The following is a 23,128-nucleotide window of genomic DNA, read 5'->3' on the forward strand; positions in this document are numbered from 1 at the left end:
TTTTGGTTTTAAGATGGGGTCTCTCTATATGTAGCCCTGCTGGCTTAGAACCTACTTATCAACCAGGCTGGCCTCAAACTCAGAAGAGCTATATGTTCTGCCTCCTTCGTACTGGAATTAAAGGCACGTGCCACCATGCCTGGCTAAAGGCTTTTCAATTTTTTAAAGTTGCCAGTTTTGTCTTGTATAAAAATTAAAAACTAAAAATTGTAGATATTGTCAGGTGGTAGTGCATGCCTTTGATCCCAGCAGGCAGAGGCAGAATCACTGTTGAGTTGGAGACCAGTATAGTCTACAGAGTGAATTCTAGGACAGCTAGGGCTACACAGAGAAACCTTGTCTCGAAAAACCCAACCAAAAAAGATATCTGTACAAATAAAATATTCAAGTTTTTATGATTTTTCTCATGCATCACTCTACCAGTTAAATACAACAGAGGCCTAAAGCAAGGAAGAACACCATTGAGTCTTGCTACAGGAAAGTCTGCACCTTAAGTGTGGCCGTTCTTAACATTTATTGTCAAGCCATGAAGACTTCATGTGAATTTAAAGTCTCATTAGTGAAAAACTCCCATGCTGCCATGTGCAGGAGACATCCGCATTTACTACTCATCCCTCACCCATTCTCCAGTCATAATTTAAAGGGACTTCTCTATACAAGGAAGCCTATGGTAAAGCTACAACAGTTATTACCGAAGCAATTCATAGTCCATGCTTTACGTCCCATGAAAACAGTGACTCAGTTGATCCTGATCCCTGACGCAAGGCACTTGAGAGCACCTGCACAAAGTGTCCACGTAAACAGCAGTGCAGAACATCTTTGCGTCACATGACTCAGCCGCCAGTTTTGAACGGTGCTGTTTGAGTAGTCTGGCTGTTTTTCTGAGCGACGCCGGGATTGCAGAACGTGATGACTGGCCCCTCTGCAGAGGAGCTGGACTCCTTCAAGTACAGTGACCTGCAAAATTTAGCCAAAAGGCTGGGCCTCTGGGCTACCCTGAGGGCAGACAAGTTAAGAGCCTTGAAAGCCCACCTGATTCCAGAAACGGGGGGGGGGGGGGGGGGGGGGGAGTAAAAATCAGCATGAGAATCAGTCTTCTGCAGTCTCCTGTGCTGAGACAGAGATACAAATTAACTGAGAGGAGCAAATGAAGGAACCAGTTATGTCACCAAAGCAAGAAAGAGGCACAAGACAGTCCATGGAGCTTCTAACTTCCAGGGTCATTCCCAGGAAAGAAGTGACACCACTCTAAGACCTCAGAACAACAGTCTCTACGTGACCCCGCCTGGGAGTGCCTCGAAAGGCCAGGCTGTGTTCAGGGCCCCTAAGTTGGAACACAGAGAGGAATTCTACTGCAGTTACTACCCCAGTCAAGCTGACGCTGAAGCACCAGACTCTAGGCTCTAGTAAGAAACCCGCGTTTGATCTCCAGGCAGGCTTGTCTCGTCCCCTCAACTACAAGCCACACGGGGGAAAGCTGAAACCTTGGGGCGATCTGAAGGAGTGTGCGAGCAGAGTTCACGAGCAGTGTAGCTTCCACGGGAGAACTTACAAACAGCCATGTCCACACCAGGGAAGAACAACGCAAGAAGCATAAGCAAGATTGCCAGGAGAGGAAAGCAAAGGTTCTGGAAGCTCGCAGAAACCTGGTTCAGACTAAAGCCCAGAGATGCTGCCGATTCCTTGACTTCCGACTTGTTTTCTTTTGTGAATGTGTTCACCACCTCCTCTTTAGTCAAAAGCTCGTCTTCTCCCGTAACTTCATTCATAATTTGTGGAGTATCTGTTCTCTGTGTGTTATTGCTCTGAAAATACATTCTCGCCCTAAAGCTCAAAACTAAAGAGGCTTTCACCTACTGTCCTGTCCAACTCTGCTTTTTTGAGACCTGTCCTTGGGGTTCTCGCCTAGGTTTCCCATGTCAAGGTCCTGCTAGTTCTGAGAGACAATCTGCGTCCTTTCTGGGACAGACGCGGTTCCCTCGTGCAGCAAGCCAGAGCAGAAGCCTGGCCTGAGAGTAGGAGTGAGATACAGCTCACAGGAAAGAGGGGGCTGGAGAGGTCACCTCTGCATTCATTGTCTGGAAAAATCTAACCACCTTCTGATTTGGTTAGGGTCACTATTTTATCAAGGTTAAAAACATGCCTTAGCTTAGAGGAGCCTTGTTCAGGTCATTTCATGTAATTGCCAACTGTCGCTCAGTTTTAAACCAAATTCCTTGGCTCTTCCTACTTGTTAGATAAGAGCCATAGGGCAGAGGGTGTGCTACACCTCACCTGGGTTTGACCCTGGTACCAGTCTGAGAAACAGAACTGCAGCTGTCCAGGCCACCACCTCTGTCAGACTTGAGTCTTCCTGGCTGAAAGGAAGAGAGGAGAGCAGCTAGCAGAGCCTTGAGTTCTCTGCTCTGCCACAGGACGATTCTGAGCTGTGTGTAACGCTTATGATTGTCATAAATCTTTATTTGTGAAAAAAATAAATAACATGACTCATACACAGCTTGATCAAGACTTAAGAAAAAATAAAACCCATCATTGCTACAGCTAAAAGGCATGTTATGATTCACAAGAAACTGCTTCTCTTATTAATAGAAAGACGGACTGTGGAATATAATAAAAGCTCACGGACATTTCATACTGCAAACCAGCGTGCTCCTTGGGTACGTACGCATCAAGTCAGAATATTCATAAGCGATCAGGATGAATGCAAGAGGCATTTCTGAATACGCAGTTTTATATCCACCAGCCCTATCGGGCTAGACGATTTGTAGCACCATAGAAAATGCACAACAGACCACAGGGGTACAACAGTACACAGAGGACAGACACTCCACAAATTATGGCCCAGAGTTATGGTAGAAAAAGAGCTTTGGACTAAAGTAGAGGTGGTGTAAACACATTTACAAAAGGAAACAAGTTGGAAGTCAGCCTTTTCATGAGGTTCACTTAGTCCACAGTAACATGCAGTGACAGTAATTTTTAAATCATTGACTAAAATCTTAGTACATCCCATGTACACATAGCACCAGTTTAAAAAGAATTATCAAAGACCTCCAGCACCGTGTTGCTCACCCTGAAAGTTCATTTCTTATCACGGATAAAATCAGAAGAGCGATAAACACTGATGGGGAAATTCAGTAAAATACACAATCGGCAAACTGTAAAAGGTCTACTGTGTTCTCAGGAACTCTCAGCTCAGCAAACAGTTTCTGCCTCTCAGAGGACCAGCACCCAGGAGTGAGAGGCCAAAGGCAGGGCTCAGGCCCCACGGCCAGGCTACACTCTGTTTCTAATACTAAGCAACTGCCATACACACCATTTGTAGAGAGTGACTACAACCCCGGCTCCCGAAACTAGCCAGACTCCACCGGGGGTGGGTTAGCTTCTTACGTGGGTATCAGCACATCTGCCTTTTCCTACTCTGATTCTTACTAGCATGCCCTTCTGAGGCTTTAAAGGGATAAGGGCATACACAGGTATGCACAGTCAAGAATCAGCTATAAATATTCAGACTATTGGGTTTTAAAATTACATCAAACTGACTTCCCAAAGAAAACCCATTTCTTCATAAATGAAATATAGTATATAAAAAGCTGGAATGATGGGTAATTCAAATACAAAACTCAGGTACAAAACAGCCCATTCTTTCCTTCCAAACTACATAGGCTCATACAGTTAGTTGACTCTACCGTCCATACAGCTGCTCCACACAGAATTACACCCTAGCGTAAGGAACTATTCTAAGTCTTCAGGAGACCGAGGCTCTAGGCCCTGCCGACTGCATTAAAACTGCAGCACCAGGCAGAGCTGAGAAGCACTGCCATCAAGCATGGCTTGCTTCCTGCTCTTGTGTCCCACAGTCTGTGAATGGCTGTGCCATCCACTGCCCATTTGGAATGTCGCCGGGAGCTGCTTCTCCTCTCAGCTCTGCACTGTTGGCTGCTGGGAAGGGAAAAAAACCTTAGGTCACTGTCAAGTTTCAACTGATCTCATTGGGAGATTTTTAAAGGGCATTAAAGAATTATTAAAATACTAAGCAAGTTTTTCAAATCAATGGTAAATTTCTAGATTTTCAGATCATTTGTTATTCAGAGAAGTAGATGGAAATGCGTTGGTTTAGAAGCTATGTTAGGAAAGTGATGTGAAAATCTTTAGTCACTTAATTACAATTTTATATTAGGGTTCCTACACCACCAACAATTACTTTGTTTCTGTTACATTCCCATCACCTCCCAGTCCTCTGGAAGGAACAAACCTGGAGAGAACATACTTAGCCCATTGGAAGGAAGGCTGCAGGGTTCACTATCACAGGGGTTTCCGCTGTACGCACTGCCGTACGCTGCCTCGTAGCCCGGGTCATACTTCTCTTCCTTGACAGCCATCTTCTTCGCATCCTCTGTGGGAAGGTGGGAGAAAGTGAACTGGGGCTGTGTGGAGTTTCCTATGCGAATTCAGCTCAGTCACATAAAGATTTATTTTTACTCATGTGCGTGTGAGTGGCATGAGCCCATGTGCATGCAGGTGACCAAGGAGCCAGAGGGCAATGGATCCTGTGGAACTGGAGTCTCAGGGGGCTGACTGCCTGAAGTGGGTTCTGAGAACCAAACCTGATCTACAAGAGCAAACAGCTGAGCCACCCATCTCTCCAGCCCCACTTGCTATTTTTCTTAAAATTTTTCGTAACATGCTAATTAGCTCGGAAACAGGGAGGCAGGGAGGTGCTCCTTAGAACAGGGGAAGCCATGGTATGAGAAGATGTGAACAGACACTAGAACCCATCACCAGAGCATCTGGTTGTAATTTCTCTTCCTCCTGCTTTAAGTCCACAACTTCCCTTCTGTTCTGTACACACGAAAATTCATAGGGAGGGAAGGGAACAAACCTTGTGCAAGCTGCAGGTCAAACGTGTACTGGACCTCCTGAATGTCCGTGTTCCGCTCGATGCCCTTCAGCTGGTCTCTCAGGTCCTTCAGCTTAATGTAGTAGTGCACCTTGTCCTGAGCGCGCGGGAACTGCGCACACCTGGCACTGGAGGACGGCATGACGTAGCAGAGCTGGGATCGACAAGGTTTCAAGTGTCAGATTTTAACATTTGACTGAATCTACTCATACTGCGGTTAGAAAAACTTAGCTTTAGTTGGCTTAATAACTTGGTACTTAAAAAAGATGGCTCCCCCAGCATTCCTCTCAAGTCTTGTCATTACAGTAAACCCGTATCTCACAATTCGAAAGGAACAAAAGAGTGCAGCATTCACGGTGGAGCCCCTCCCGGCTGTCTCTATCCCCTAGTTCCCTCGGCTGGGGCGTCACTCCTGAGTTCCCAACGTGTCCGTGGGTGACCAGAGGCATCCAGGCATCCTTTAATAAACATCGAGCACAATGAGCTCTGCTTTCTCTCACCAGTGCATCTCAGGGATGCTCTGACCACAGGGCAAGGCAGAAAAGGCCTCCTCTAACCTACTAACCAGAGCCCTGCAGTTCAGGCTGTTGGCCTCCTCTAACCTACTAACCACAACCCTGCAGTTCAGGTTGTTGGCCTTCCCCTATCACTAACTCCAGGGAATGCTCCTAGACAGCTACAGGGAAAGACACATTTAGCATTTTGGTTGTTGACAAACTGTCCTTCAAAGAACAGAAGTTGCTTTGTCCTCTCTACACATAAGTGAGACAATGCACTACTGTATTTATGGAGATTTTTAAAGTTGGTTTCTTTATTATATAAATATTTTTCTTTGAGGTTTCCTCATCATATAATTACTTTTCTTTAATTATAGCATGTTTAAAGAAACTCCTAATTGATATGTTAGCATGCTTTATAACAGCACATTCTCAAAACATTCTTCAATTAAATGACCCAGAGTAGGGCTGGAGAGATGGCTCAGAGGTTAAGAGCACTGGCTGCTCTTCCAGAGGTCCTGAGTTCAATTCCCAGCAACCACATGGTGGCTCACAACCATCTGTACTGAGATCTGGCGCACTCCTCTGGCGTGTGGGCACACATCGAGGCATGTTGTATATACATAATAAATATGTTGTATACATAATAAATAAATCTTTAAAAAAAACGACCCAGAGTAGACTGGCTGGGTATGACAGTGCTTTAATCCGAGCACTCAGAAGGCAGAGGCACAGCCTGATCTACAAAGTGAGACCCACCCTCAACACCCCCACCACACCCACACAAAGTAAAAGAAAAGAGTAAGTTGTTTTCTCTTTGAGCTAAATCACTATAAACATCAACAGCTTCTTATTTCGTGGTAAAGAGTACACTAAGTGCAGGGCCACCGAGAGGACTGCCACAGTTGCCATAGTTACTTGGCTGTCACTGACCCAGATCTAGAATCACCTGGGAAGATGCAGGTTCCCCTGAAGAATGATCCAGATCAGACCAGCCTGAGGCCTTGCACAAGAGGCACTTTCTTATTTTGGGTGTGAGGGACAGGCATGTAGCATGTACAAGTGGGGTCAGAGGACAGACAACACGTGGGAGGCAGTTCTCTCCTCCCACACACGTGTCTAGGAACTGAACTCAGGCTGTCAGGCTTAGCAGAAAATGACCATCCTGCCAGGCCCATGAGGCATTTTCTTAACTGCTAATATATATATAGAATTAAGCTGTAAAACAGCTCTGGCTGTCCTGGACCTTGCTTTGTAGACCAGGCTGGCCTCAAACTCACAGAGATCCTCCTGCCTCGGCCTCGGTGTACAGCATGAGGTTTTAAAAAAGCTGTGTACAGGGCAGGCCTGGTAGCACAGGTTTATAATCCCATCCTCTCCTCAGGAGGATGGCAATTCAAGGCCAGCCACAACTGTAGAGCAATCTGAAGACGACTTGGGGCAACTTACTGAGACTATCTCAAAACAAAAAGTAAAAAGAAGGCTGTGGACATAGCTCAGTAGCAGAGCACTTGCCTGGAATGTGAGAAACCTAGGTTCAATCCCCAATACCAGCCTCCCCACCCCCAGACACTGAATAATAAAAGAGCGCCGTATGAAATCTATGTTAGAGGGCCAGGGTATAGCTAAATGGTTCAGTAACTGCCCGATGCGCACAAAGACCTAGGCTCAGCACAAAATAAAACAAGACAGCCAGACGCCTGTGCTCTTAGTACTAGACAGAGCCAGAGCACATGTCTGCAGCAAAGACAGCCAAACGCCTATACTCTTAAGTACTAGACAGAGCCAGAACGCATGTCTGCAGCAGAGACTCTGTGGAAACCAGTTTGAAAATCACTGTATGGGAGTGAAGGTAATCAGTGGTTAAGAGCACTGACCGCTCTTACAGAAGACCCAGGGCTCAGTTCTCAACATCCACGTGGTGGCTGACAACTGTATCTCCAGTCCCAGGAAATCTGGTGTCCTCTTCTGGCCTCCATTAGGACTGCACACATGCACACAGACATATATGCAAGCAAAACACCCATGCACATAAAAAATAAATAAATGCTAAAAAAAGCACAGGGCTGTCTCATGATATGAGATTATGTGACAGTAGCCAGCAGAAGGGTGGCTGGATGTTTGTCTAGCATGTCTTAAATATACAAATGAAGGAGTTAATCTTACCAATGAGGCTTGTGTTTATATGTACATCTAAATTCTTAAGTAACCGCCATTGATGATATTCTGAATGTCCTGTGGGCCAGGTCCTCTGACATTTAGCTGACAAATACTTTTAAATAAAACTCTCATCGCATCTGGACATGTAAGCTGATATTATTTACTAGAACAGGGCTTTTCTCATGACAAAATGACCATGTCTGAACAACGAGGACAACTGGCCAGAAGCCCTGTTCTCCAATGTGCTCGGAGGACTTACGGTTTCTGTGTCTGGGATCTTGTGGGGCTGAAGCCCAAATTCTAAGTTCTTAACCTTTACTCCAAAAACTTCCTTACTGAAAATTTCATAAATACCTAAAATGAAAAAGACAAACATATTTAACACTGCCCTTGACATTAGCATAGAGAAAATATAAAACTGTAGAAGTAAATCTTACATTTTCCATTAAACACCGCTATTCGTGGCTGGTATTTCTGCAGTTTCTGCACTAAGATTCGTCCTCCTTCCCGGAATTCCTTACTAAAATTGAAACAAGAAGCAGAGGAACACAAACACAGAGTGTACACAGCGTGCTACCTTCAGGCAGCTCTCAATGACCGTCATGCCCCAATGTCCCTAGTCCACGGGAGCCCGCACCACCATAAGCTCCTGCTCTACAGCTACCTGGACAGATCCTTGCTGCCTGGCGTCGTCCTCTCCACCATGTTGGTGAACCCAATGCCATACTTCCCGGGTAGGGTGTGGTCATCCATGTGGTTCAGCTGAACCTCACTCAGTCCTGACATGAACAGACACTTCCCTGGGAAAAAGAGGACTCTGTCACTTCCACAAAAGGCAGAAAGCTTTTACCAAAAAACTGATGGAGTAGTCTACACTACAACTGGAAGGAGATTTTAAAGGACTTACGATATATTAAAAATTGTAACCCAGCTCTAATCCCATACTGAATAATGACAGCAAGCTAGATACCATGCTAATCTCTATGATGTTAATAACCATTACTTTCCTACAAGAAACTAGTATCTTCTTTGCACACACAGCTTCAAACCGTGTTCTACCCAGTTACTGGTAATGCCACCATCTGCCTTTGGACTGCCCTAGAGGCTAGACTAAAACACCCTGAGAGCAGAGGAAACTAAAACATTCTTTCTCAGAATTGAAAAAAAAAAAAAAATAACAGGGACAATATGGTGCTAGTTTCAAAAGTACATTATGACTTATAGCCTAAACATCTGGAATCTTAACTTTGATAAGGAGTGTTTCTTGAGGACATGCACTGCTCTAGTAAGCAGTGGTGAAGTGTCTGGTGAACATCTTCCATATGCAGAGCAACACGTACGGATGTCTTACATAGGCAGAGCAACACATACGGACGTCTTACATAGGCAGAGCAACACGTACGGACGTCTTACATATGCAGAGCAACACGTACGGATGTCTTCCATATGCAGAGCAACACGTACGGATGTCTTCCATATGCAGAGCAACATGTACGGATGTCATACATACACAGAGCAACACGTACGGATGTCTTACATACGCAGAGCAACACATACGATCATCTTACATATGCAGAGCAACATGTACAAACATCTTCCATATGCAGAGCAACACGTACGGACGTCTTACATATGCAGAGCAACACGTACGGACGTCTTAAATAGGCAGAGCAACATGTACAAACATCTTCCATATGCAGAGCAACACGTACGGACGTCTTACATATGCAGAGCAACACGTATGGACGTCTTACATAGGCAGGGCACACAGTAGTAGCAGTGCCAGCTCACTAGGGAAGAATGAGCCCTCACTGCTATCATCTTCTATAGGAACTGTCTTTAGAGAATGTCTCGGTCAAAGCATTTTTATATATAACTGATATCTAACAAGCAATGGATTTCTTTAAGAATGTTTTTTATGTGTATGGGTGTGTCTTAGTCAGGGTTCCTACTGCTGTGACCAAATGCAATTGGAGGAGGAGAGGGTTCATTTCAACTTACATCTCTCAGGTCCAACCCCATCACTGGAGGGAGTCAGAGCAGGACTCAGTGACGCAGAGGCCATGGAGGATGCTCCTTACTGGCTTGCTCAGCCTGCTTTCTTACACACTCAGGACCACCTGCCTGGGGTGGGATCACTCACAGAGATCTGGACCTTCCCATAGTAGTCATTAATCAAGAAAACTCCCCACAGCCCAATCTGGTGGTGGCTTTTCTCAGTGAGGCTCCCTCTTACCAAATCACTCTGAGTTTGTGTCACACAACAAAAAAATAAAATAAAAACAACTGTAACAGGTGTTTCTCCTAGGGTGTTGTGCACCACATGTGGGGTTAGTGCCAAAGGGAGTATCGGGTCCCCTTAAACTGTAGTTGCAGGCAGTTGTGAGCCACCATGCGGTGCTAGGATTCTAACCCGGGTGCTCTGGAAGAGCAGCCAATGCCCTACCCTCCGAGCCGCCCCTCCAGCGCCACGATCGACACTCTCCATCGCCCTAAGGAAACAACACTCACGGAACCTGGGACACCAATGCTTTCGTGTACACTGGTGATTCTAAACACTGTGGTGTTCCCCAACCATAAAATTATTTTTGCTAATACTTCATAATTATAATTTTGCAACTGCTATGAATTTTGATATAAATATTTTTGGAGCTAGAGGTCTGCCATAGGTGTTGTGACCCACAGATTAGAACCACTGGTCTACACAGTCACAACAAAGTACCACTGTTACTGTATCTATGGAATAAACATACACGCACGCACGCACACACGCACGCGTAAACACCTCTTAAAAAAAAAAAAAATCAAGGAGCCGGGCAGTGGTGGCGCACGCCTTTAACCCCAGCACTCGGGAGGCAGAGGCAGGCGGATCTCTGTGAGTTCGAGACCAGCCTGGTCTACAAGAGCTAGTTCCAGGACAGGCTCTAAAGCTGCAGAGAAACCCTGTCTCGAAAAACCAAAAAAAAAAAAAAAAAAAAAAAAAATCAAGGCCAGGCATGGTAGTGCACGCCTTTAATCCCAGCACTTGGGAAGCAAAGGCAGGGGTTTCTGTGAGTTCAAGCCAACTTGTCTATACAATAGTTCCTGAACAGCCAGGATTACGCAAAGAGATGGTCTCAATTTTAAAATAGTAGTAATAATAACAAATGAATAAAACCCTGAAAACATTGAGCGAAGAGAAAGTACGGGTTAGCCAGTTGTAGAATATAATATACAGCTTAGCACGCTCAAGGTCCTGTGTTTCATTCCCACCTCCACAAAAAACTGCAGAAAGTACTTTTCCACACCCTCTGCTCTCTAGTATGTCGAATGTGAAGAGTGACAGACCATTTTGGAGCCTTGATCTTCATGAATATGCAGAGAAATATGAAATCTGAGTAAATCTGATTTGTACCATTCTCATAAAGTCAGCCCATCAATCCTAATAAGAACAGCTCATTCTAAAGTGGAAGTAGAACTTACAGAAATGGTTCCCAGGCCCAGGGTAGTGGTGCCCTTTGTACGCAGCCATCAGTCCTGGGTTGATGCCAATCTACAAAACAAAATAAACAGTTTTATCTGTAGAGATAGGACTTATGTTCTTCCTTTAAAAAAGTCTCTATTAAAAAATAAATGAGCGGGGGCTGTCTGACTCTTTGGCCTACTTGTAGGCCCCTTCCCTCGTGCTGTGCTGCCCTGTCCAGCCTAGGCATGATGGCCTGTGCCTGATCTGAAGGTAGCTTGTTATGCCACATCTGGTTGATGCCCTCTAGGAGGCCTGCCCTTTTCTGACGGGACGGAGGGAGAGCTGGATCTGGTGGGGGGGGGGAAGCTGGGAAGAGGGGAGGGAGAGGAAACCGTGGTCTAGATACGAGAATAAAAGAAAAGGAAAAAAGAGAAAAAAAGAAAGCTGGGCTATGATGGCACATGACTTTAGGGAGGCAGAGGCAGGAGCATCTCTGAGTTCAAGGGCAGCTTGGTCTACAGAGCAAGTTAAAGAACAGTCAGGACTACACAGAGAAACTCTGTCTCAAAAAAAAAACAGAAAAAGAAAAGAAAGAAAGAAAAGGTAGACCATTTAATAAGAAAAAAGGTCAGGGAAGGAAGGACAAGAGGGTAACTGGGTGGTGAACGCAAAGTACATCATATACATATAAAACACAATGAAGCCTGGTATATTGCACTATAATAACATGCTAAAAAAGAAAACAAGAAGTCAGGCTTAAGCCTTCGGACTTTCATACAGGAGTGCCAGCTAAAATGGAACTGATGATAATTACTGCAGCATACAGAAACTTCTTTCTAAAATTTGCTATTTTCAAAAGGCTGCTTTTAGTCAGGGAAGAGGTGGATCTTCCAGCATGCTGTCTGAGCCACGTCCTGCCAGCCTCCCAAACAGTCACTCACTCTACAGACTGCCTACACCGCTGTCCACTGACGTTCATTCGGTTCTAGCTTCTCACAGTTACAGACCTAGGCTCAAACGACTGTCAGGCTAGATGTGTGGCACAGGCTTGTAACAGAGTCAGAGGTACCAAGGGTGGTTGCGAGTTTGAGGCCAGCCAGGGCTACACAGTGAGTCTACCTCAAAACATCAGGAAGCAGAACCACTCCAGTACCGTCATTTACCGAGAACTACCAACTATCATGCAACCTAAGTGGTTCACACGATTATTTCATTCAGTGAGACCCTGAGAGGGAAAAACTCAGGCTTCTCCAGTGATAAGACTGTAAAGATGAAGGCTTGCCCAGGGCCTTGCCTTGTTGGGAGGTGTGAACGCAGGCAGCCCCGATCTCAGGCTCACCTCTTATTCACCCCACGCAACACAACCTCACGAAGGTAACACCACTCAGCCCCAGAAGGGTCTCAGAAACCTTCTGTTCAGAAGAATGTGATTTGTAGTGACCACCGCGAAGTTAATCCTCTAGTGATATTTACTGTCAGGAAGGACAAAGACTCTTACGATCACAATGTCCAGATTGAAGGTCAAGATGTCAGGCAGCGTCTTGGTCAGCAGCTCGGCTTCAGAAACCCCGTTGAAGCGGTCCACTTTTCTCTTCACTTTAAATGTGTCTGTGATCTTCTCTTGCTTCTCTTTTGACTTTGTGGACTTGCCAGATCTTTTTGACTCAGCAGGTTTTTTGGGTTCCACGGGGTCCTGGGGTTCTGATGCTCTGGTTTTTCTTTTCCTTCTCTTTGGAGCCTCTGAAACACAGGGATTTCCAGAATGTGGAACTCCACAGCAGCCACCCATGAACACCCATGCTATCTGATTTTCCCAACACTGGCTTCTGCAATGTGTTCCCCCTTTCCTCTCCATCCAGACACATGTAACTGAGTGGGATCCCCTCTCTATGCTGTGAACACCATTGCTTAATAAAGATGCTGCTTTGAGCTATAGAAGAGCAGGGCAGAACAGAGCTAGGCGGAGAAAACTACACTGACTGCTGGGAGAAAGAAGGCAGAGTCGGGGAGTCACTGCCCTTTGCCGGTAAGCCACAGCCCCATGGCAATACACAGATTAATGGAGATGCATTCGTTTAGGATATAAGAGTTAGCCAGAAATACACTTAAGCTATTGGTCAAACAGTATTACAAATAATATAGTTTCTGTGTGGCTATTTCCGGAGTCTGAGCAGCCGGGAACACAAGCGGGCTCCTACAGTATGTGAGCCACAGACTAATTTCCTATACAGTCTCACTTGGTTTCCCCAGGGAACCTCTTCATAGGAATTCTATCAGTACATGAATAATTAATTAAGCAAATTTTTGAACAAGGCTGGACAAGGTGATGCACATCTTTAATACCAGCACTCAAGAGGCAGAAGCAGGCAAAGAATTTCTGTGAGTTCAAGGCCAGTCTGGTCTACAGTGAGGCCCTGTCCTCACAGACAGAGCTTTTAACTCACTACTGACACTGAGACTGAACAGTGTGTGCTGAGGGCTACTCTGTCCATTAGAGTGTGTCACCACCTGTCACTTCTGCCTGATAGTCACGACAGTCAAGCGTCTCTGACAGCACTAACTGTCTCCTGAGGCAGCTCCAGTCAATACGTGAGGTGCAGCCCTGGAGCGATGCACCAACTGTGAGCACATTCCTTGTGTAGATACTGCCACCACTACGCCATCTCCATCCCCTCAACCTCCTGGCCTCTCTTCTAATGCTTCATCCCAGTGTGTGGCACTTCCTGTAACCAGCAGCACTTTGATAATGCTTGAGTTTGTCCACCAAGAGTTCCTGTGTTTGATGTTTAGTCCTCGGGAGCTGTGGGACCTTTCAGGCCCCTGGTTAGCTGGAGGAACCCTCAGAAGGCGCTATCAGATCCCTGTCTCTGGGGCTCTTGTGGGGGATGTGATTCTCTCTCACACACACTCTGCCACTGTGTGCCAGCTGCCACAAGGTCTTCCCCAGAGCTGAGCAGATGCTGGTGCCATGCCCCTGAACCTGCAGAGCTGTGCACAAAACCCTTCTCAGGGCTGGAGAGATGCTCAGTGGTTAAGAGCACTGACCGCTCTTGCAGGAGACCCGGCACTCGCACGGCAGCTCACAACCGCCTGTAACTCCAGTTCCAAGGGATCTCACACCCTCTTCTAGCCTCCGAAGGCACCAGATAGGCATGTAAAACACCCATACACATAGAACAACACACACACACCAAAAAAAACTCCACACTTTTAAAAAATGTCACTAGGGGCGGGGAATATATCTCACTGGTAAAGAGCAGATCAGCTGTTCCTCCAGAGGACCTGAGTTTAGTTTTCAGCACCCGCATGGCATCTCACAACTGCCTGCCACCTCAGTTCCAGGGATCTGATGCCCTCTTCTGGCCTCTGTGGGCGCCAGGTACACATGTGTGTAGACACACAAACAGGCAAAAGCACACATAAATATAGTAATGTCACCCAGCGTCAAGTATGTCACTATAATCATGTACTGGACCACGACAGGTACTTTCGGGCTTCTCCTCTTCCTTCGGCATTTACATGAAATACAGTAACTCTAGACTAGCAATTCTACCTCAAGTATTTCCCAACTTTCCCTACGTTCCCCAATTTTCTTCCTATCTTCCTCAGGTTATATAAACAGTCTATAATCCACTCCCCACCGTCAAGCCTGTCTTGCTCTTAATCTACCCTCCAGACTGACTTTAAAATGCCATTTACGTCACTTCCTTGCTCCCACTCTCAACGGCTCTCCACTGCTTCGGGGCACACAAGCCTGGCCGCCTCATCTGGCCCCACTATCCACCATTTCCTTCTCTACTTCAGAATCCACACAACCGCTCAGGTTTGGCTGCCATGCCTCAACTCTGCCCCCTCAGCGGCACCTTCTCTTCTCTGTCACTCACGGAATGCCACTTTGCCAACTTTTAGAGCTCGTGTTGGTGCTCTGCTGCCTCTGAGCCCAAGACAGATGCTAGTGACGTAAGGTCTCAGGTCGCCATTTTGAGTCCCTGTTCAGCACTTAGTGTGCAGATGTGGAACATGTGTTTACTACTGCTTTACCAAGGGAGGAGGCATGCTAAGAACTACCTGGTACAGGTTCAGGTTCCTGGGCAGGAGCTTCTGCTGGCATCTGCTGGTCAGTCGTCACCGCCATGTTGGGAGCTTCGGACATCATTTGTTGAACTGGAAAGGAGTGAAAACCCTGACCTTGCTCCAGAGAACAGCTGAAAGAACAGTCGGACAAGCTGTGAGTTCACGTGATAGCTGAAAGAACAGTCGGGGCAAGCTGTGAGTTCACGTGATAGCTGAAAGAACAGTCGGGGCAAGCTGTGAGTTCACGTGATAGCTGAAAGAACAGTCGGGACAAGCTGTGAGTTTATGTGATAGCTGAAAGAACAGTCGGGACAAGCTGTGAGTTCACGTGATAGCTGAAAGAACAGTCGGGACAAGCTGTGAGTTTACGTGATGATAGCTGAAAGAACAGTCGGGACAAGCTGTGAGTTTACACGATCGGGTGGACAAACAGAGAATAGCTGAAAGAACAGTTGGGTACAAGCTGTGACTTTACACGATCGGGTGGACAAATCCTCAGTATCCAGGTATTTTATAGCCAGACTGTAGTCATTATTCAAAGGTAATAGGCGAGGAGGAAAGCTGACCTCCCCCCCGCCCCCAGGGTGCGCTGCTCCCTGATGTTTACCAAGCGTTCACTACACAAACACTGACTCTCACTGTGAAGTGACCGGATGTGCCACTGAAGCCTGCCAGTCCTGTCAAGTCGCCTATACGCTCTCTGAAACTAGATCGCAGCAACTTTCTAGTAGATAGTCTTGAAGGACTATCAATCCATCAATCCATATGAATTAAAAATATTCACAAGTACTACTTATATCCCCATAAGCACTAGTCCCCATCTTGGCACAAAGATTTCCCCATCCTAACAGCATAACAGGTTTTCTTCTGGTTTGTGTGTGTGTGTGTGTATGTGTGTGTGTGTGAGACAAGGTTTTTCTGAGTAGCCCTGGCTACAGCCTACCAGGTGCTGGGATTAAAGGTGTGTGCCACCACTACCTGGATGTTTATGTGCTTTTTTAATGTATCCATTGGACTTGGTTTTTATTATTGTTGGCTTGTTTTAGTTGTTGCCTATCAGTTCCTGGACAGTAGAGGTGGATTACAAGTATCTGTTTAAGTGAAGAAACAGACACCTCTGGACTATCTTCTGAACAAGACTTACACTTCATTAAAAGTAAAGTATGCAGGCCTTGCTGGGCAAGGAAATGTGCACCTGTTATCCCAACCCTGGTGAGGAGAAAGCAGGACTGTGAATGCCAGCTACAGACAGACCCTGACTCAATACAGAAATCAAGTGAAAAACCAAAACCCACCCCAAACCTAAGCCTTCAAATGAAGCAATATCCAAAAGCCTTTCTTTCTTGGGGGAAAAAAACAAAAAAACAAAACCAAAGACAACAGGAGCCCAATCGTAGTGAATAGGGCTTTGTCTTCAAAGGTTCAGCACCAGTGAGGAAAAATAGTAACTATCTCTTTAAATTTTATTTCTTTAAAATGTGCACACACGCACATGCGTGCAGAGCCAGGAGGTGGTGGTGCACGCCTTTAATCCCAGCACTCAGGAGGCAGAGGCAGGCGGATCTCTGTGAGTTGAAGGCCAGGGCTAAACAGTGAAATCCTGTCTCAAAAACCAAAAAGGCAAAAGCAAGCACGTGCATGGGTGTGTGTGGCAAGCATGTGCATGCGTGCACACACACAAACTCCCTCACACAACCATCTTAAAGGTTACTTTTATGTGAGTACTATCTTCACCTATGTACTCCATGTGCGTGCAGTGCCTGTGGAGGTCAGAAGGGGTCAGAGTCCTGGGACTCAAGTTATGAATAGTTGTCAGCCACCAGATGCATGCTGGGAATCAAATCCAGGTCTTCTTAACTATTAAACTATCTCTCCAACCCCAAACTCTTTTCTTTAAATATATTTTATATTTAAATATATTTCTATTCATAAATAATTTAAGTATTTTCTCAAGTTATATAAAGACTCAGTAAACTATCATCATAAGCATGAGAAAACACTATGCAGCTAAATGGGATCATGTAAAACTACAGAAAAACTGATATTTAAAACATTTTTTAAAAGATTATGTGTAGTATTCTGTCTGTATGTACTGCTGCAATCCAGAAGAGGGTCTCATTACAGATTATTGTGAGCCACCATATGGTTGCTGGGATTGAACTCAGGACCTCTGGTAGAGCAGCTAGTACCTTTTTAAAAAAGATTTATTTATTTATTTATTTATTTATTTATTTATTATGTGTGCAACATTCTGCTTCCATGTATGCCCACACGCCAGAAGCGGGCACTAGATCTCATTATAGATGGTGTAAGCCACCATGTGGTTGCTGGGAACTGACTCAGGACCTCTGGAAGGGCAGCCAGTGCTCTAACCACTGAACCATATCTTCAGCTCCTATTTAAAATATCTGTGTGGGTTTGAGACAAGGTCTCATGTCCCAGCTGGACTCAGTTCTACACAGCTCAAGATGAACTTGAATTCCTGCTCCTACTGTCTCTATTTCTCAAGTACTGGGGTTATAGGCATGTGTGATCATGCCTGAATTTAGCATCATGTGGCTAGTTTCCTAGCACCCAAAAGGAAAGGAAGGTGGAATATAACATTTTCTCTGTGGGTGCATGTGGAGGCCAGCAGTCAAGATCAGGTATGGCGCTCGATGACTCTCTCTTAGTTTTTGAGCCAGGGCCTCTCACGGAACCTGAAGCTCCAAGACTGGCCAGACCAACTGGCCAACGAACCACAGATACTCTTGTCTCTGCCACCCCAGTGCTAGGAAGACAGGCACACAACCACACACCCAGATTTTCACACGGGCACTGCAGCAAACACTTTACCAAGTAAGCCGTCTCCCAGAACTGTGCAGTTCTTTTGTTGTGTTCTTTTGTTCAAGACACGGTTTCTCTGTGTAGCCCTGGCTGACCTCCAGGCTGGCCCTCAACCTTATAGAGATCTGCCTGCCTCTGCCTATACAACATTCTTATTACTTGGCAGAAGAACACAAGAACCTAAGTACATACACACAAAAGCCTTATTAAATCTGAGTGCTAGCAAACCAGAGTTATGGATAATCTATACTCTATTACTGAGCAGGGTTAAGGTAGAAAACCAGAGTGCTGGATACTCTAAGATTCTATTATTGAGCAGGAATTAAAGTAGAAAACCAGAGTTCTGGATAATCTATACTCTATTATTGAGCAGGAATTAAAGTAGAAAACCAGAGTTCTGGATAATCTATACTCTATTATTGAGCAGGAATTAAAGTAGAAAACCAGAGTTCTGGATAATCTAATATTCTGTTATTAAGCAGGAGTTGAAATAGCAAGTGACACAAACTCGCTTCAAGTTGTTTAAACTTTTTTAATTTTTAAAAGGCTTATGTGTGCCTTGCTTGTGTGCGCGAGTTTACGTGCAGTTATGCTGTGGAGGTCAGAAGGGAGTCAGCGCCCCATAATTGGAGCTACTGGCAACTGTGAGTGACCGTGTGCGTGATGGGAGAGAAACTCATGTCACCTGCAAGAGCAGCAAGTGTTCTTAACTGCTGGACCATTTTTCTAGTGCCCTGCACACACGCACACACAGACTACTCCCTGGAATAGACTTCTGCAGTGTTCCTGGATGCTGTCTCCAGGAGAGGGGCAACAACAGGGAGAACTGAGTCGTGATCCCCACTGTCGAGCCCCCCCACTATGCTAATGATGAATTAGATTCAGCAGCCTCTACACTAAGCAGGACTAAATCTGTTGCGATCTGAACAGACCTTGTACTTGTTCCTTTCCTGGTCAGTGTGGCCAATACCTGAAAAAAGGCACCTTAACGGAAGAAGAGCTTCTCCCTACGCCCAGTTTAGAAGAATGCAGTGCACCAGGCTGGGGAGGGCGTGGCAGTGAGATCCATGGTGCTGATCAGAAAGCAGAGAAAGGTGAATGCCAGTGCTTAGCAGGTTCTCCCCCACCCCCAGGACTGGGACCCTGCCCAGAGAAGGATGGATAGAAAAATTAAAGGACACGAGAAGGCAAAGTCTTATTCCAGAGTTTGGCTGTGAATCAGAACATCAACACATTGATAAAACCCACAATTTCCTACAGGGATTGCCTATCTAAGGACATCACAAGTAAGATATTAAAAACAGCAAACTAAGCTTAATCAGGCCCAGAGTGTCTGTTTGGCTTTGACTGTATTATACTCCTCTCGCATCCTGAAATCGCAACACACCTCATAAAACCACTAGGATTTTACCTGCAAGCTTAAACAATGATGGCCCCATAGGCTCGTATTTGCAGGCTTAGTTCCCAGGTGATGAACTGTTTGGGAAGGATTAGGAGGTGTGGCCTTGTTGGAGGAGGTGTATCGCTGTGGGTGGGCTCTGAGGTTTCAAAAGCCTACACTGGGCCCAGGATACATCATGGACTAACTCTATGAAACCCTAAGCAAGCCCCAATTAAATGCTTTCTTTTATAAAAGCTGGTCATGGTGTCCATTCCCGGCAACAGAACAGTAACTAAGACACGTGTGCATATCTTTTTTCATTTAGTCTTTAAACCTTGCTGTAAATGATATCCCTTCAGCTATGTAGTAGAAAGACACAGAATTTTATACACAGGCACTGAAGACACCTTCTGAGAAGCTGTACCCATGTCTTAGGTGTGTGCTACCCTTTTAAACTAAGCACCACCCCACCATGCTTGGGCCAGGGACATGGTTCAGCAGACAAAGATCCTTGCTACCAAGAATGGTAAATTGAGTCTGATATCTGGAACCCACAAGGTGGAAGAAGAAAACAAGCTCCAGTAAATTGCCCTCTGACCTCCATATTTGGGCTGTGGCGCCTGGGCATCCCCACATACACATAGGCATGCGGGAATACACGCACGCGTGGGAACACAGTAAACGCTAGAAGTAAAATAATAAAAAGTGCTTTCATACAACCCTCACCACTACCTGCCAGGCTTACTACATCTGCTTTGCCCTTTCTCATCCTGCATTCTTCTGTGCAGTGCCGGCCGAGATCCTGCAAAGGAAAGGCCTCCGGCAGCCGACTGCTGACAGTACCACCACACTCTTGAGCAAACACACTAAGGACAGATCGGGCTGTGTTATCTAGGTGGTTCTAGTGCAGGAAGAAGGTGATGAACTGTTACAGGACCTAGACCTGCCATTCTGTGTCAATCTCAAAAGCTCCATGAAAGAGGCCGGTTCTTTTCTTCCCTTATCTGTTGGTTTCAACTGCTCCCTGGCCTCTTTCCTTCTCAAACTGCTTTCTCTCTTAGGCCCCTTCTTCACTCTCCTCCCCGTTCCCAGGACCGATTCCTACAGCAGTCTGTGGTTTCTCAACACACACACACCCCAAACACAGCATCAGTCTGAAATTGAGTAGTTAGTTCCCCTCTTCCCGGGGACAAGCTTTCATATGAAAACGGCCACAGCCTTCCTGTCTTCAGGTTTTCCTGCACTTCTGTATAAGACTATGCCTTGTTTTGTTAATGCTTCACTGTCCCGTTCATTTAGCTCTTATTTATGAGACTGATTCAATCCATCAGTTCTACAAACCCCTCTGAAAATTGAGCTGGGACAGACATTCCTTTCATCAGCAGGCCACTGGGACCCTGCAGCTGGTAAACTGTCGAGGAACAGAGTTGAGGACAGACAGATCTACAGGCCCTGTCAGGAAAGACCCCTCTACAGTGCGTCCTTGAGTCTTTCAGCTGTAAGCCAGGCTTTCTCTTCAGTCTCGCGATCTGCCATCAGCCCCCACGACCCGCTCACAGAGATGTAAGACAGCACTGTGGGGGAGGCTGGCTGAAGAGAGGATGAATGTCTTGCTAAGTTCATTGTCCGATTCGCTACGGAGACAGGCACGCTAATTCTTCACCAGGCCTAATAGTTAAGCATCAGTTTATCCGCTGAGGCCCTGACATCTTGTTTTTCTTATCTCAGCCGGGCGGTGGTGGCGCAAACCTTTAACCCCAGCACTCGGGAGGCAGAGGCAGGCGGATCTCTGTGAGTTCGAAGCCAGCCTGGTCCACAAGAGCTAGTTCCAGGACAGGCTCCAAAGCTGCAGAGGAACCCTGTCTCGAAAAACAAAAACAACAGTAACAAAAAGCAGTCTAAATCTCCAGACCTATACTTGGGCAACACCCCCGTGACATCATCTTCTCAGGGCCACCGGAGAGGTACAATGTCTGGATCGCTTTCCTTGCACGTTACACACGCACACTCCACGAGCGAGAATATCCACCCGGCGACCCCGTCAAGCGCGCCCCCGCTGCATCATCACGGTTCCCGGCGACCCAGGGTGCAGAACCGCGTACGGGGGCTGCGGCCGCGCGCGCCGCCTTTTAAAGCTCGCGGGTACCCGGGCCCGGCGGACCCCCTCGGGCTGGGGGAGGGGAAGGGAAGGGAGGGGCGAGGCGGGCCCCAGAGCGCACGCGCAGGCCGGCCTTTGTGCGGGCCGCGGCCCCCGGGCCGACCCCAGCCGCGAGCGTCCGCGTTACCTGCGCGCGCCCTCCGCGTCCATGGCGGCGCCGCTCAGGGTGCGGCCGCTCGTGCCGGGGCCCTCGGGCGCCCGCTCTGCCGCTCGGCGCGCGCGCGGAGGACTCACCACGCGATCGGGGGCGGCCGGCGGACGGACGCGGCGCTAGCTCACCGGGCGCACTTCCGGCTCCCTCCGAAGAGGAGGCGGCGGCGCGCCGTCACGTGACGCCGGCCGCCGCGTAGCCTTTCGGGAAACGTGGAGGACCCAAGGTGGCTGGGGAGCGCTGGGCTGACGTCAGCTGTTGTGGGCGCTGAGTTTCCGGTCCGGCTTTGGGATGTGTGGGTGGACGCTTAGGCTTGGTGGCAACTTCATGGCTTTCGACACCAAATTTTGTGCTCGGCCTGTCATTTTCAGGAGGCAAAAGCAGGCCGATCTGAGTTCGAGGCCAGCCTGATCTACAGCGTGAGTTCCAGGACACCCAGGGCAAAAACAAAACACAACCATCATAGTAATAATAATAATAAATTTAAACTGTACCTTAACTAAGACAACAAGAAAACCGCCTTTATTGTCAGTAACTGTGATGGGGAGTGGGGGATTTCTGTTTGGAAATGGAAAAGCTAAGAGTTGGAGGCCACTGCCGTTTGGGCCTCAGTTTATGAATCTGTAAAGCGAGGCTCTTAGTAGCTGGGCGAACACTAACTTTTTAAGTCCATGACGCTGCGTGCATCGTGGCTTCTCTCGATCTATACACCAATCCCACTTTTTACTTCTCAGCGGTTCTTGGTTTTTGAGACGATCTCACTGCACCCCTGCCTGGCTTAGAACTTTGCTGGCCTCAACAACCTAAGTCAGTCTCTTGAGTACTGATTGGGATTACAGTCGTGTGTCACCACACGTGGCTTTGGGGGTTCTCTGAATGGGTTTTTGTTTCTTGACGTCTGTCACGGTTGTTAGCGCGAGACTCCCTTAGACTACTCTTCTAGTGATAAGCTTTCCTGTTTCTTCAGGTTACATGATGAGAAACATGGATGTGAATTAGATTTGCCACGTTTGTGCCAAAACAGAGGTTCATGTGTCAATTTACAAAGACTTCTTTCTGTGATACGTGAGCCCAGAGAGGGTCATGGGTTTGTGCTCCATGTGTCTTTTATTCTGGGATATTTTCATAAAAGCTGACAGGTAGTGGGGGTCATTCCTTTAATGCCACCGCTCAGTGGGAACAGAGTCAGGCTAATCTCTGAGCTTGAGGTGTTCAAGTGAGTTCCAGGATAGCCAGGGCTGTTACAGAAAAACCCTGCCTCAAGAAAACCAAAAGGGGGGAGGGAGAGGAAGGGGAGACCACACACTCACTCACACACACACACACACACACACACAGAGAGAGACAGAGAGAGAGAGGAGAGAGAGAGAGATGAGAGAGGAGAGAGAGAGAGAGAGAGAGAGAGAGAGAGAGAGGCCTGTCAGCAGTAGCTGGACAAATAACTCAGCAGTTAAGAGCACTAGCTGCTCTTCCAGGTGTTCTGGTTTTGATTCACAGTACCCATTTGGTGGCTCACAACTGTCTCTTATTCCAGTTTCA

General features: G+C 46.7%; 1 protein-coding gene across 4 annotated transcripts; it reads right to left on the reverse strand.

Annotated features, from left to right (window-relative positions):
* Positions 1–376: 376 nt before the first annotated feature.
* On the reverse strand, positions 377–21,762 carry Tdg (thymine DNA glycosylase). 4 transcript variants are annotated; one of them, XM_038314501.1, is made up of 10 exons: positions 21,673–21,762; positions 15,068–15,204; positions 12,498–12,739; positions 11,017–11,086; positions 8,219–8,354; positions 7,992–8,074; positions 7,814–7,908; positions 4,880–5,051; positions 4,268–4,393; positions 377–3,939 (listed from the first exon to the last, which is right to left on the reverse strand). In XM_038314501.1, exons 2-10 carry the CDS (start codon positions 15,153–15,155, stop codon positions 3,821–3,823), a joined length of 1,131 nt encoding a protein of 376 aa, XP_038170429.1. In that variant the 5' UTR covers positions 15,156–15,204; positions 21,673–21,762; the 3' UTR covers positions 377–3,820. The 4 variants fall into 4 exon arrangements, with proteins under 4 accessions (XP_038170429.1, XP_038170428.1, XP_038170427.1 ...); XM_038314500.1 differs by having other exon boundaries at positions 377–3,936; positions 21,566–21,697; XM_038314499.1 differs by having other exon boundaries at positions 21,566–21,697.
* Between the last annotated feature and the right edge of the window lie 1,366 nt (positions 21,763–23,128).

The sequence above is a fragment of the Arvicola amphibius genome, chromosome 17 (genome assembly GCF_903992535.2).
Source record: "Arvicola amphibius chromosome 17, mArvAmp1.2, whole genome shotgun sequence".
NCBI lineage: Eukaryota > Metazoa > Chordata > Mammalia > Rodentia > Cricetidae > Arvicola > Arvicola amphibius.

Excerpts from the sequence above, each read along its gene's own strand:
- Tdg (XM_038314499.1), bottom strand. The coding sequence starts at position 21,588 with ATGGACGCGGAGGGCGCGCGCAG. Across the intron at positions 4,394-4,879 it reads TGACCTGCAGCTTGCACAAG|AGGATGCGAAGAAGATGGCT; the intron begins GTTTGTTCCCTT and ends ACCTTCCCACAG. Across the intron at positions 3,940-4,267 it reads CCTTCCTTCCAATGGGCTAA|CAGCCAACAGTGCAGAGCTG; the intron begins GTATGTTCTCTC and ends TTCCCTTCCCAG.